Below are 16280 nucleotides of genomic sequence, written 5' to 3'. Positions count from 1 at the left end.
GGGAAAGAAAACACCAATGTAATGTGACCACATCCTTATCAATAAATATGCTCACCCAACATGAACAACTTTAAAGAGAAAAAAAAGGACACACAGAAGATGATTCAAGCATGGAACACTGTTCCAATAAATTTCTTCAGCACATATACTTGAGTTTATGACCAGATCAACAATGTTGTAACAAGTAGTTGCGTATGGTTAGATATCTCCAGCAATATTTTAGCAGAGCATTGAGGTATTTAGCTGTAACAGGTTATTTGTTCTTCACAGGTTTCTAGCTGATAAAGCTTTTTTTTACGATACACAAGAAAAATATCGAAGAACAGAAACATCTGGAAAGAAAGCTTTCCCTATGTCAAGCTCTTCAAATCTGTTCTCTGATCAGTTAGAAAATTATGGTTCCAACATTACAAAGCATATTTCCTATGTAAGGCAGAGTCCCATCAAGTTGAGTAATGGAAGGAAGGTGGAGTTTAATGATCCATCAATAATGAGGACATCACAGAGACAGCACAGGCCCAGAGAATGACTCCCACACCCATTTTTCAGTCTTCTGATACGGCCAGTCAAAATTTGCTCTCCTGTGCTGATCCTTCTCATCTTGGAATAGTACTTACACCTAAAATCCTACATTGTATGTCATCTATATTTCAACCTCAGTCTTCTACAATTTTTGCCCGCCTACTGTAACATCTAGTCCTACAGACATTGTTACATAATCTCTTGACACTATGGCCAAGGAAACCATTGGTTCCATAAGCAAACATCTTCATGCTGCACACCTTACTTGAAGGCTGGCTATAATAACAGTATAGTGATCCAGAACCAGCTCTATGTTGTACAATGGCAAAGTACATGTCCTATTTAGCACAAGACAGGTACATTTTTGCACTACAATATGTTTAGGGTTCCAAAAATGGCTGGATGATTGAATCATTTCTCATGATCTCCATTCTCCAACTTCTTACCTCTCTATAACCTGAACTTTAGTTGGATGTGTAGGTCTATCGACCCTGAACAACACTACTCACTCAGAGACCTTCACCTCCCCTACTATTCTCCATCCTCCAATGTCTCTGTCCCTCCTAAAAATTGTCACAGGTAACTTCCACCAGTACCTTGACAATATTTCTTGGGCACTATATTTCTGTTCCCTTCTTCTGTTAGCCTCTCTCTATTAAGCTCTTGCCTCTCTCTTCCTCTGGTTCTATCTTCATTTGATCTACTCCTTTTCTCACCCATCCATTCCATCCAAAATCACTTGTCCCTGTTGCATTAAAGGAAAGAGTATTTTTTTTTTAGGGGGGAGAGGGGGAGAGGGAGAGAGAGAGAGAGAGAGAGAGAGAGAGAGAGAGAGAGAGAGAGAGAGAGGATGGAAAAAATGAAAAATCCAGGATGGAATGTAACAATATTATGAAAAGGATAGTTGCTACTCACCATATAGTAGAGATGCTGAGTCGCAGACAGGCAGTCTCTAGCTGCTGAGACCACACTCAACTCAGTAGTCATGTGTGCATGAGAGTTTGTGTGGGGGTGGGTGGGTGGGTGGGTGGGTGGGTACGTGGGCGAGCAGGCGGGCGGGCGGGTGCGCGCTCACGTGTGTGTATGTACAAAGAAGGTTTTGTTGGCTGAAAGCTCATTTTTGACAATCTTTTTGTTGTGCCTGTCTGCAACTCAGCATCTTCGCTATATGGTGAACAATAAAGTGAGAACAAATATGACAAAAAATGCTACCTGTGTCCTTTTTCTGGTGTACATATTATAGTAAGGATTCATTCAATCCCATGATATAGGAATAGAATAGTTGGAAAAGAATGATAAGTGACAATAAAATGGAGAAATCTGTCAAGTGAGATACAGTAAGGATAGAACAAGGTAGCAATTCATAGTGAAATGCTTACATTAGGAAACCAGAGAATTCATGAGCAACAGATAGTGCAGTCAAGAGATACAGTTGGAAAAATTTAAAACAAAATGCACTATTCATACACAATTGGGAAGATGTGGTAAAAAAAGCTGTACTAGGGAGGAAAACCAGAAACAGATCAACACAATTTTAAAACAAAGGAGAGGGCAAGGGAGAAAAAGGGAGTCAGTAAAGATGAAAACATATTATGAATGGAACAGGACACAAAGATATTCTGGGAAATATTGGAAACCTGAGAAGTGAAAAATAAGCAGGAAGGAAGATTCAGAGTGTAACATACTGTTGACAACACAGTTATTAGAGACAGAGCAGAGGCTCAGGCTGAGGAAAAATGGGGAAGGAAAGGAGCCATCTCAGCATTCACCTGTAATTATTTAAGGAAAACCTATGATGTCTGGATAGGAATATGAACTGCTGCCCTTCCAAGTACAAGTCTAGTGTCCTATCACTGCACCACCATGTTTAGTTGAAAGAAGTAGGCTACAACAGAAGGGACTGTAAGTAAGTGTGATTGGTATCAAGCACATCTGGAAAGTAAGTTCTCCTTTCTTGGAGATGCATAGTGTAGGTATTACAAACAATTTTCCTGTTTCTAATTTTTCTCTATGGTTTTCAAACTGATAAATATAATTTTAAAAAATTTTTGGCTGAATTCAAATAATGAGTAAACTTTGGAGTCCTTCCATTATTGCTTCTCCTATAGTACTGCAAGCATTTATTTAAACTCTGAAATATAAAATTTAAGGTAGCAATTGTAGCACAGATAACTTTGTTGAGCTTTTAAGGCAAAACTTATAAATAAAGAGAAGTATCTTTTCCAGATAACAATCTTTTGAATCACAAATGTGTTGTAAGAACAGACAGGATTTTCTTCACTTGTGAACTACGTAAGTTCTCAAAATACTTTTTTTAGTGCTACTCTATCACTCTTCCCTCTTGTTTCAGGTTTTATTTATAATTACCTCAACTGGCACATATGCTTTTATTTTTGATGGTAAGTCATCAGTAAGTCCTTGTCCTCTGAATATGGGCAACATACAGCTGTTATTCTTTGCACAAAATCTGCAGAGCTGATGAAACTGATCTGTTGTTGTATCTTCATCCGGAGTTACAGATCTGTGGCATTCGACTATTGTTGTCTGCATGGTGATTAGCTGTACTGACCTGTAAACAACATTATTCTTGTAAACAGAAATGAACAGTGTAGTAACTGTATAAGTTTTTTCAGTCTTCTCGTAACACGATTATATTCGTAGGTTCTTCCCCCCCCCCCATTTATTTTGAAATATGAGAAAATGTTTATGTCGAAACTGTATTCCACAGCACACTTGAAAAAGGTTATGCGTAACTAATAGCATCAATTATAATATTGATTAAAATTCAGAGGTAAAAGCAAAATTCTTAACTTAGAAAGAGCATGATTCAGTATAGCATTCACACATACTACAGCAAAGATAATACAACAGTTGACATAAAAATCCTGTGCTTTTCTAAGACAATTATTAACAAGAATATTCTGTATGTGGAAGGTAGACAGTAGTGGCACATGTCAACTGAAACTGCATATATAAGCACTATTCTATTATAGTTATCTAAGTGTGATTTCTGCTTTTGCTTTGGTGGTCTACAAACAGCTTTTATACAGGGTGTCCCAGCTATCTTGTCCACCAAAATATCTCTGGAACAATAATAGCTATTGGAAAATGACTTTCACCGGTATCAATGTAGGGCTGGGGCCCATGAATGTACATATTTGGAAACATTCTAAAACGAAAGCATATGTGTTTTTTAACACAAACTTATGTTTTTTTTAAATGGACCACCTATATTTTTTCTGCGGCAATCCATAGCATAACAAAGCACATACACAATGCCATTGATTGCATCACAATATTCCCATTAAATCCCGAGATATTAAGATGCAAAGTTGACGCTTGAAACACCCGACGTGCGTTGCTAGCGCACGTCCTGAGGCTCAGGCGTGAACCCCATGCTGCCCGTAATCGCGATGTGATTGACATGCGTAATCACACTTCCATACTTATCAAGAGGTCCGAAACGAATAATACGGTCTGCTGCCATCCTGCATTAACATCGTACATTACAGCAGGTATTTATGCCATAGGCTAGGGGTGATGCGGTTCTGTAACATATCTGTGTACCGCAACGTTAGTCACAAAGTTAACTTCGCTTATCGTTAATCCGTTACTTTGTGACTAATGTTGCGGTACACAGATATGTTACAGAACCGCATCACCCCTAGCCTACGGCATAAATACCTGCTGGAATGTACGACGTTTATGCAGGATGGCAGCAGACCGTATTATTTGTTTCGGACCTCTTGATAAGTATGGAAGTGTGATTACGCATGTCAATCACATCACGATTACGGGCAGCATGGGGTTCATGCCTGAGCCTCAGGACGTGCGCTAGCAGCGCATGTCGGGTGTTTCAAGCGTCAACTTCGCGTCTTAATATCTCGGGATGTAATGGGAATATTGTGATGCAATCAATGCCATTGTGTATGTGCTTTGTCATGCTATGGATTGCTGAAGAAAAAATATAGGAGGTCCATTTAAAAAAACATAAGTTTGTGTTAAAAAACACATATGCTTTCGTTTTAGAATGTTTCCAAATATGTACATTCATGGGCACCAGCCCTAATACTTTATAGAGCGACAAAATATGTAATCATCATTTCATACAAACAGAGACTGTGACTTCAATGTCTGAATGCCATAGCCAAATTGCACAGGAAATTTTTGATGACAATGTTTTGTCAGTTAAGTACTGTTATATTGTCAGTGGAAGATACCTTCTGGAATTCATATTGTAACAGGCTAAGAGTCTTGTTTCTACATTTATGCCAATCCATACTCGAGTATATGGAGTGTGGATCAGCTGGTGGAGCATCCGAGATAGTTTGCATATTTGCAATAAACCCTTGTGTCCAGGTGACACAGTGCTTAAAGCATGCCTAGTAAGCAGAACATACCAGGTTCAGTTCCCAGCCCGGCACACATTTACACTCATCGCTGTTGATTCCGCATAGGGTCCTGATGCAGCTGATATCATTAGTTCCTTCCCTTTCCTTTCCTTTCTCCCCCATCCACCTACAACTTATATAGTATGTATCATGACAACTGTGGATTCCGCTTTCTGTCTGTCCTTTCAGATATGTCCAAAAAAAGGAAAAAACACCACGCATTCATAAAGCTTTTACTTAGTCATGCATAACATTTGACCTCATCACAATCCTTTTGTACAGCATATTTTTTCTAACCTGGGGTGTGTCAGGTGCTACAGTTTCCATTATGAAACAGTTGTTAAATTAAAAAGGAATTTATACAGAAATGCACTTAATATACTGGATTATTCTAAATGATGGACCCATTTTCAAAAATTCTTATGTACTCAAGAACAAATACAAAATGAAGAAGCTTTATACCAATGAAAAGAGGAAGTTTCAAAGTTTTTGCTAGGCGGTGGCAGGTGGGCAGTGATGGTTTCAGAAGTGGCCAGGAGAGTTTGCATGGCAATAGGGCCATCATTCCATTTCACTGACAGTTGTGAGTGAGATGGTGACTGTGGAGCATAAGGTTTTCTACGTTCTCGAGTTCGCGAGAAGTGAGTCGTAAATTGCAGCGCAGCGGGCATTTCGTACCAAATTCGGTATTCAACCACCAACTTGCAAAAGTGTTAGCCATTGGTTTAAGTAATTTAAATGGACTGGTTGTGTGTGCAAAGGAAAAAGCACAAGCAGACCGCATATGTCAGAGGATGATATTCGACAGATTTAAGGAAGTTCTGTGTGCAACCCCAGTAAGTCTACCAAAAGAGCCAGTCGAGAACTTGGAATACTCCACTCAACTGTATGGGAAGTTCTGAGAAGGCATTTGCTATACAAACCCTACTGATTACAACTTGTGCAGGCTCTCAACCCCAATGACAAAGCAAAGGGTCTCGCATTGTGTGCTTATGGGTTAGCAAAAATGGAGGATGATGCATTTCTACAGCATGTAATTTTTAGTGATGAAGTGATGTTCCATCTTAGTGGAAAAGTCAACAGACACAATGTTCACATATGAGATATGGAAAATCCACATTCACCAATGCAACACAAAAGAGACTCACCGAAGATCAATGTGTTCTGTGCCATATCCCATACAAAGGTTTATGGGCCATTTTTCTTTGCGGAAAGAACTGTAATGGGAATCATATATCTGGACAATGGCTGTTCCCTCAAATTATGAAAGATTCCCAAGACTTCATTTTCCAACAGGATGGAGCTCTGCCCCATTGGCACCGTGATGTATGAGACTTTATGAATGACTCCCTTCCTCAGTGCTGGATTGGTCGCAGGGACTTGGGGACCTGACTCTGCACTTACGGCCATAGAGAGTTCCTGATCTCACATCTGTGACTATTTCTTATGGGGTTATGTTAAGGAAGCTGTTTACATCCTGCCTCTACCAACCCCTCTGAATGATCTGCGGAACCGGTAGTAACAGCAGATACGCTTTCGCATGTGTGCGATGAGTTTGGCTATGGCGTCAGTGTTTGCTGTGCAGCCAACAGTGGCACACTGGACATTGTAACATTTCTAACTATCAAATAATTATTAAAAACTCATTAATTACAAATTATTAAATTTATTAAATTGATGTCAAACATTATGTAAAAAAAACCTTGAAACTTCCTCTTTTCACTGGTATAAATATTGTTCATTTTGGATTTGTACTTAAATAAATACAAAGTTTTGAAAATGGGTCCATCATTTAGAATAACCCCGTATTAGTGATATGCAATGCTACACATACTCAGCTCCAAGTGATAGTGAAACAGGGTCCTTTTAAAGTTGTCTGTTGATGGCGTCTCCAAAGACGGCTTGTACGATCCTCGTCATATGTTGCAATGTTTCCATACAGTGAGGTTCAACAGCCGTAACGTATTTTATAAAGTGCACTTTAACCATCAGCTGATGGTTAAAATGCATTTTATAAAAAGTACTCGTTATATGTAGCTGGACACTAATCTATCGAAATATGGCATGTGGATTTGCCTGAAACAGGTAAAGTGCCTTGGACTCTGAAGCTTTTGCAATGCAGTAACTGCTGTCCACATGAGAATCAATTTTTAAGACTCAAAAGTGTACATTACATCTAATGGCATATCAGAGTACCACACCTGATGTTTGTGCGCTATGACACTAAACAATGTTGACTGCCAGATTGTAGTCCCCCAAGTTCACTGTCTCAAACGCTTCCAACAATCAGTGAAGGACAGGTGAAAGAGGAGCTTATCTGAAAACACCACATCTTACCTCTGAATATATCAGTGTAATGCTGTTCACATGCTAATTACAGTCTGAATTATTTACTACTTCTGAACAATAGAATTTAACACAATGGCATGTGTGTCACATTCCAGCCTGCAGCATGTGACACTGAACCTTCAACATATTCATGTCCCTGTCTATTGTAGTCCTTCATTGTTGAGCAAATACAGACAAGGAGCTGTAGGATATGTCATGGCAATGCAAGCAAGATACTGGTCATCCGATACCACATCTTTATTGCTTATGACTTTCATATTCGTTGGTTGTACATGTACATCGCCTACACAACAGCATAACCTGCATGAGCACAAATGACGCAGTATGACAAAACCATTCTGCATGTATCAAACTCACTCACATTCTGGTACTGCATCCTTTGAGATCAATCAGCTACAGTAGCACATCAACATTTACATTTTTCCCGGAGCTCTTCCAACACTAAGCTTTTCCTAACACCAACACACGTGGTCAAGCAAGAGGGGATGCTGCTGGACTTATATATCTGTCATCTCTGTGTAATCACATCACTTATATGATACGATTTTCTGTATACTGTCAAAGTTTGGTTTCATTTGGACCATTTTTTCTGGGTGCTGCAAGTTTCACAAACAAAGGAGCCCCAAAGCTTCACTAGCCAGCACAAATCTGATGTGAGAACATTACAGTTTAAGTTAAATTTTTGTATCACATTCTTCTCCAGACTTTTGTGTAACATAAATGTTGATACCACAATAGATGGCTACTCGCCATTACCATAGACATGAAGTAAACTCCTCCAGCGACAACATAAAAATTATTTGGAACATACTAGAAAATAAGACAGGAAAAACAAATCACAAAAAAATTTAAAGGTAGACAATGAACTGATCAAAGATGATGACGATGATGATGATAATATTTTTTTCTTTACCTAGCAGATGATTCAGGTTTGAACACTTCCTTAGCAGATAGCCTGCAGTTCCTAAGAATAGCCTAATAGCCTCCCAAAACAAGTCTGAGAAAATACAACTGTATTCAACACCTCCAAAAAGAAGTTTTCAATGTTATCGGCACCCTTAAAAATAAATCTTCACATGGTTGTGAAGAAATCATTAGTAAAATAAAGGACTTCTGTTCAGCTGAACAGGAATACATTGAGTTACTTGAGTGCTGAAGCTTTTCACAGTGGTCCTTTTCCAGAGAGAATTAAACATGCTATTGACAAGCCACTTCTCAAAAAAGGAGCCAAAAAGTTAGCAAAAGTGATTACTGATTCAGTGCACTATTGCCATTATTTTCAAAAAATTACAAGAAAATGCCATACAATAGACTTTACATACCCTTAATACAGGAAAAAAATCAAACAATGGAAAATCCAGGATGAAATGCAATATTGTGAAAAGGAAAGTTGCTACTCACCATATAGCGGAGATGCTGAGTCACAGTTAGGCACAACAAAAAGACTGTCACAAATGCAGCTTTTGGCCAGTAAGGACTTCATCGAAATTAGACAACAAACACACACATACACACTCACGCAAACACAACTCATGTACGCACAACTGCAGTCTCAGGCATCTGAGACCACACTACGAGCAGCACCAGTGCACGATGGGAGTGGCAAACGGGTGGGTTTAAGGAGGAGGCTGGGGCGGGGAGGTGAAGGGGAAGGGATAGTAGGGTAAGAGTGCCAGGCAGTGTCGTGCTGTTGGGGACCGTGCAGGGATGAGGTGGAAAGAGGGTAGGGCAGCTATGTGCAGTTGGGAGGTTAGGCGGAGGGCAGCGGAGCAGTGGGGAGGGGTGGGAGGGATAGTGGAAAAGGAGAGAAGTAAAGAGACTGGGTGCAATGGAGGAATGAGGGATGTGTAGTGCTGGAATGGGAACAGAGAAGAGACTGGAAGGGAGAGGACAATCACTTTTTATTGAGCCTACCTGCGACTCAGCATCTCTGCCCTTTGGTGAGTAGCAACTTTCCTTTTCACAATATTAATACAGAGAAACGCACTCAGTTCCAAAGAATCTGGATTTCAAAAAGGACTGTCAGCTGAACAGGGTATATTCACCTCGACAGGTGACACACTCGAGTCAGTATATGAGAAATAACTACCACTAGGAATATGTGGTGACTTGGTTAAGGTTTTTCATTGTGTAAAACAGTTAACATTATAATGGTGAAGTTCCTGACATTCCTAAAATGGCGGAAAGGGGTCATTTTGACACCACATACAATATTTTCATATTTGACTTAAATAAGTACTTTTTTTAGTATTTGTTAATCCATACTTTATTTCTAGTAATCACAACAATTATTTACAATTATAAATAATAATTATTTATTTATTTGAATAACAACGTATCATATAAATTTATTGTTGCTACAAGTTTCTAAACTATAGATTTTAATTTAATACCTATTCATACAACCTTCTAGACAAATTTAGTATATTTGGTCCATTTTACTCTCACATGTGTTTTACAAACAGCTCCGTATTACTTTTCATTCAAGTTATTTGAAGCTGCTAGATGCTCTTAACACAAGTGATTTCTGTTTTATGTGCACATTTTCTGCACATGCCTTTGTGGCACTTTGCACAGTTTTTGTTGGTCTTGTTGCCCTTGCAGAGGCTGATTTGGCACTTCCTCCACTTTCTATGTGATTTTAGTCCCATGTCCTCTTCCTTTGCCTGATGTTCTTACTCTTTTGTTCCCTTGAGTTCATTTTCCAGTTGAAGTATGAACTACTTCCTCTCCATTTTCTTGTTATTACTACGTTAAATATGACCCATGCATTTATTGCTGCCACATCCAGTGCGTTGTAGAAGATATGCATTGGTCATCCTCTCCATGCAACCTTTATAGTATATTTATGGGTCATTTGATCAACCGCGTCCACCCCGTACTTTGTTGCATTGTAGAACATTACGGCTTCAGGTTTTTCCTTTCCTCCCTTGCTTATTGCTAGTTCAGAATGCAGTGTACTACGAAGAATGACATTTTTATTCTTCTTCCCTTGGTGCAGTGTATGTTGCCATTACTGTGCAGTATTGTGGTGGAGTGTATTTCAGAATTTGGCTTCGTTACTTCATCAGGGATTTCACGGCAGATCTCGTTTGTTATATCAACTAATGAAGTTTTCTTTTCTTCCAGTGTTTTTAGCAAGTTGAATAGACATAAAGAAGTTGTCCGTGGCCACATTTCTTCCTTGATTTACAAATGGCTCCATGAGACACAGAACGACGTACTCTCCAAGTGGTTGTTTCTTTCTATGCATGTCCTCTTTGCCGAGGTATGGGAAAGCATTACATACATACTTTGTCGTTACATCAACAGCCAACCAGAATTCGAGACCATATTTGTTGGACAGGAATTGTGTAAACCTGCATCTTGCTTTGCTTGGCAACAGCTGCTTGTCAATAGTTATATTTTCTCCAGGGCAGTAATCGATAATACTGTTTCAATGAATTTCAGATACAAGGGCAAATTTGTTGGCTGCCAGGCCTTCGGCCCGGGTTGATTTTTCATCAAAATGGAGAAATCTGAGAAGCTCCTGAAATATGTACCTTGGCATAACGTCCTTTATAAAAGAAGGCCTCCAAGAGTGCAACCAGAGATCCAGTTCCTCAAGTGACACAGTCCAGTCATTGTTTTTTAGTACTTTTTGAGCATTTGATTTTGGTGTATTTCTTCATGAGACGTAGCATTGCTTCATAAAAAAATAAGACAGATGGTACTGATGACAGAGCTGTCTACTCATTGGTAAGCATAAGCAGTGGGACCTCCTCTCTCCTTCAGAACATTCACAGCTGACTGCCTTCCAGAAGACAAATAATTTCCAATCTCCCACAAGGTTCCATCCCTTGCAATGATCTTTGTAGCTGCTTCCAACTGCACCTGCTGTAGTGAAAGAGGTGATGATTTATGTATATCAGCATCTGAATTCTCTTCTTCTAATTGTCCCTCATTCACAATGTCTTCATCTTCACTTGTGTGAGACACATGATCATCATCATCATCAGTGTACTCAATTTCCGATTCAACTTTGGAATTCTCTTGGAGATGTAACACTTCTTCATCAGAAAGTCCACGCTGGCTATACATGTTCGAAAATGTGTTTTACGGATAAGACTGCCTGAGTGTCACAACATAAGCTGTGGCAAACTGGAATGTACACATGCCATGTTGCAACAATGAGGAGCTACTGATATGCATTACTGCTCACTGTTGCCACTGTATTGTTGGACAATTTACTTATATTCACAAAAGAAATCACAGTGGGGTCAAATTGACCCCTTCCACCGTTCTAGGTATACTGAATGAAATGACGAAGAAAATTAAAATATTTTGTAAATAGTGAAACATATTCAGAAAGAGAAGAAAAATTTAGAAAAGGTCATTAATTCATCAACGAAGTAAATAAATTGGATATGACAAGGTACGAAAAAGTATGACAGCGGTCATTTTGACCCCTTCCACCATTCTAGTGTTAAGATATTATGGAACAGTGGGCACAGCAGATCTGTGGTTCTATCTAATCTGAATGATAGAATGCAATGTGTATCAGTTCCATGTCATCACTTAACCATAAGCACTCAGAAATTGAAGCCATCAGACCCAGTGTACTGCAACGTTTAGTTTTTGATTATGTGTTGTTCCTGATTGACATAAATAATGTTGTACTTAAAGTTTCAGAAGATGCAAATTTTGTACTTTTTTCAGATGATACAAGTAAAAAAAAAAAAAAAAAAAAAAAAAAAAAAAAAAAAAAAAAAAAAAAAAAAAAAAAACCCAGTCCCCTCACTGAAAATGTAGATAATGAAATATTCAAAAACACTAACAGATGGTTCAAGGCAGATGGATTATCACTAAATTTTGACAAGACTCAGAACATACAGTTCAGTGCTTCTCACACAACTTCAAAAGGTAAGAATAAGTTTCTCAAGCAATGAAATACAAGAATTAAGTTTTTAAGGCCGTAGATATGAGGGTCATCCACAAAATGAAGACTGTTTAGTTGTTTGGTTACACAAAATGAAAAACACTTTATTTACTGGACAAAAAAAAAAAAAAAGGCCCACACACAGTTCCATTACATACAGGGAGCTTCCTTCATTATGTGAGGTGGTCACTGCATTCAAAAGCAAGACTGCTCGCACATTTCTGCCGTGCACTTCATTCCTCTTCCTCTTTTCAGTGTTAACCACTTTCCATATCAGCTGTACTCGTAATGCTATGAGTGGAGGTTGCAAGAAGTCACCCTTGTCCAGCTGTTAAGTAATCAAAATGAACTCCCCAACTGAAAATTTCACCATCAAAGGTAAGGCGTATTATTTGATTACTGAACACTTAAAAGGTGCAACCAGAAGATATTTACTGCTAACTGAAAACAGTCTATGGTAATAATGTAATGAATAAAAGAAATGAACCATGGACCTTGCCGTTGGTGGGGAGGCTTGCGTGCCTCAGCGATACAGACAGCCGTACCGTAGGTGCAACCACAACGGAGGGGTATCTGTTGAGAGGCCAGACAAACGTGTAGTTCCTGAAGAGGGGCAGCAGCCTTTTCAGTAGTTGCAAGGGCAACAGTCTGGATGATTGACTGATCTGGCTTTGTAACAATAACCAAAACGGCCTTGCTGTGCTGGTACTGCGAACGACTGAAAGCAAGGGGAAACTACAGCCGTAATTTTTCCCGAGGGCATGCAGCTTCACTGTATGATTAAATGATGATGGCGTCCTCTTGGGTAAAATATTCCGGAGGTAAAATAGCCCCCCATTCGGATCTCCGGGCGGGGACTACTGAAGAGGACGTCGTTATCAGGAGAAAGAAAACTGGCGTTCTACGGATCGGAGCGTGGAATGTCAGATCCCTTAATCGGGCAGGTAGGTTAGAAAATTTAAAAAGGGAAATGGATAGGTTGAAGTTATATATAGTGGGAATTAGTGAAGTTCGGTGGCAGGAGGAACAAGACTTCTGGTCAGGTGACTACAGGGTTATAAACACTAAATCAAATAGGGGTAATGCAGGAGTAGGTTTAATAATGAATAGGAAAATAGGAATGCGGGTAAGCTGCTACAAACAGCATAGTGAACGCATTATTGTGGCCAAGATAGATACGAAGCCCACACCTACTACAGTAGTACAAGTTTATATGCCAACTAGTTCTGCAGATGACAAAGAAATTGAAGAAATGTATGATGAAATAAAAGAAATTATTCAGATCATGAAGGGAGATGAAAATTTAATAGTCGTGGGTGACTGGAATTCGAGTGTAGGAAAAGGGAGAGAAGGAAACATAGTAGGTGAATTTGGATTGGGGCTAAGAAATGAAAGAGGAAGCCGCCTGGTAGAATTTTGCACAGAGCGTAATTTAATCATAGCTAACACTTGGTTCAAGAATCATGAAAGAAGGTTGTATACATGGAAGAACCCTGGAGATACTAAAAGGTATCAGATAGATTATACAATGGTAAGACAGAGATTTAGGAACCTGGTTTTAAATTGTAAGACATTTCCAGGGGCAGATGTGGACTCTGACCACAATTTATTGGTTATGACCTGTAGATTAAAACTGAAGAAACTGCAAAAAGGTGGGAATTTAAGGAGATGGGATCTGGATAAACTGAAAGAACCAGAGGTTGTACAGAGTTTCAGGGAGAGCATAAGGGAACAATTTCCAGGCATGGGGGAAAGAAATACAGTAGAAGAATAATGGGTAGCTTTGAGGGATGAAGTAGCGAAGGCAGCAGAGGATCAAGTAGGTAAAAAGACGAGGGCTAGTAGAAATCCTTGGGTAACAGAAGAAACATTGAATTTAATTGATGAAAGGAGAAAATATAAAAATGCAGTAAATGAAGCAGGCAAAAAGGAATACAAACGTCTCAAAAATGAGATCGGCAGGAAGTGCAAAATGGCTAAGCAGGGATGGCTAGAGGACAAATGTAAGGATGTAGAGGCCTATCTCACTAGGGGTAAGATAGATACTGCCTAAAGGAAAATTAAAGAGACCTTTGGAGATAAGAGAATGACTTGTATGAATATCAAGAGCTCAGATGGAAACCCAGTTCTAAGCAAAGAAGGAAAAGCAGAAAGGTGGAAGGAGTATATAGAGGGTCTAAACAAGGGCGATGTACTTGAGACAATATTATGGAAATGGAAGAGGATGTAGATGAAGATGAAATGGGAGATATGATACTGCGTAAAGAGTTTGACAGAGCACTGAAAGACCTGAGTCGAAACAAGGCCCCCGGAGTAGACAACATTCCATTGGAACTACTGACAGCCTTGGGAGAGCCAGTCCTGACAAAACTCTACCATCTGGTGAGCAAGATGTATGAAACATTCGAAATACCCTCAGACTTCAAGAAGAATATAGTAATTCCAATCCCAAAGAAAGCAGGTGTTGACAGATGTGAAAATTACCGAACTATCAGTTTAATAAGTCACAGCTGCAAAATACTAACACGAATTCTTTACAGACGAATGGAAAAACTAGTAGAAGCCAACCTTGGGGAAGATCAGTTTGGATTCCGTAGAAACACTGGAACACCTGAGGCAATACTGACCTTACGACTTATCTTAGAAGAAAGATTAAGGAAAGGCAAACCTACGTTTCTAGCATTTGTAGACTTAGAGAAAGCTTTTGACAATGTTGACTGGAATACTCTCTTTCAAATTCTAAAGGTGGCAGGGGTAAAATACAGGGAGCGAAAGGCTATTTACAATTTGTACAGAAACCAGAGGGCAGTTATAAGAGTCGAGGGACATGAAAGGGAAGCAGTGGTTGGGAAGGGAGTAGGACAGGGTTGTAGCCTCTCCCCGATGTTGTTCAATCTGTATATTGAGCAAGCAGTAAAGGAAACAAAAGAAAAATTCGGAGTAGGTATTAAAATTCATGGAGAAGAAATAAAAACTTTGAAGTTCGCCGATGACACTGTAATTCTGTCAGAGACAGCAAAGGACTTGGAAGAGGAGTTGAATGGAATGGACAGTGTCTTGAAAGGAAGATATAAGATGAACATCAACAAAAGGAAAACAAGGATAATGGAATGTAGTCTAATCAAGTCGGGTGATGCCGAGGGAATTAGATTAGGAAATGAGACACTTAAAGTAGTAAAGGAGTTTTGCTATTTGGGGAGCAAAATAACTGATGATGGTCCAAGTAGAGAGGATATAAAATGTAGACTGGCAATGGCAAGGAAAGCGTTTCTGAAGAAGAGAAATTTGTTAACATCGAGTATAGATTGAAGTGTCAGGAAGTCATTTCTGAAAGTATTTGTATGGAGTGTAGCCATGTATGGAAGTGAAACATGGACGATAAATAGTTTGGACAAGAAGAGAATAGAAGCTTTCGAAATGTGGTGCTACAGAAGAATGCTGAAAATTAGATGGGTAGATCACATAACTGATGAGGAAGTATTGAATAGGACTGGGGAGAAGAGAAGTTTGTGGCACAACTTGAACAGAAGAAGGGATCGGTTGGTAGGACATGTTCTGAGGCATCAAGGGATCACCAATTTAGTATTGGAGGGCAGCGTGGAGGGTAAAAATCGTAGAGGGAGACCAAGAGATGAATACACTAAGCAGATTCAGAAGGATGTAGGTTGCAGTAGGTACTGGGAGATGAAAAAGCTTGCACAGGATAGAGTAGCATGGAGAGCTGCATCAAACCAGTCTCAAGACTGAAGACCACAACAACAACAACAACAACAAAAGAAATGTGAGAAAAGATGTGAAATTTCAACAACGTGCACAATGAAACTCTCCCAAGATGCCTATACTCAGCACAGAAGACCTGAAGACCGCAGTGGAAACAGAACATTGCAAGACAAGTGTGTGACTTTAAATGAATTGCACATTGTTTTCAGGCATCTCTTGTTCTTTGCTTGCTGACATTGTATTGCAACATGTTACTATGAGTTCTGCAACAACTGAGTGAGCAACACAAAACTCAGAGAATTGTGTCATCACTGAAATTTTTCACTTAACATCACACATATTGAGGGATAGAGACGCTTATCTTGGTCAGGTGTTACTGG

At 39.3% G+C, this 16280-nt stretch overlaps 1 protein-coding gene across 1 annotated transcript in view; it reads right to left on the bottom strand.

Moving 5' to 3' along the window:
* Positions 1 to 16280, bottom strand: part of LOC124757593 (zinc finger protein 721-like) — an 80763-nt gene that overhangs the window by 40128 nt on the left and 24355 nt on the right. The window contains exon 2 of the mRNA XM_047249075.1: positions 2890 to 3091. Within this exon, the coding sequence (XP_047105031.1) occupies positions 2890 to 3072 (183 nt within the window). The 5' untranslated portion in view covers positions 3073 to 3091. The remainder of the gene's footprint in view (positions 1 to 2889; positions 3092 to 16280) is intronic.

The sequence above is a fragment of the Schistocerca piceifrons genome, chromosome 1 (genome assembly GCF_021461385.2).
Source record: "Schistocerca piceifrons isolate TAMUIC-IGC-003096 chromosome 1, iqSchPice1.1, whole genome shotgun sequence".
NCBI classification, from domain to species: Eukaryota; Metazoa; Arthropoda; class Insecta; order Orthoptera; family Acrididae; genus Schistocerca; species Schistocerca piceifrons.
This window is presented reverse-complemented; position numbering and strand designations above follow the sequence as displayed.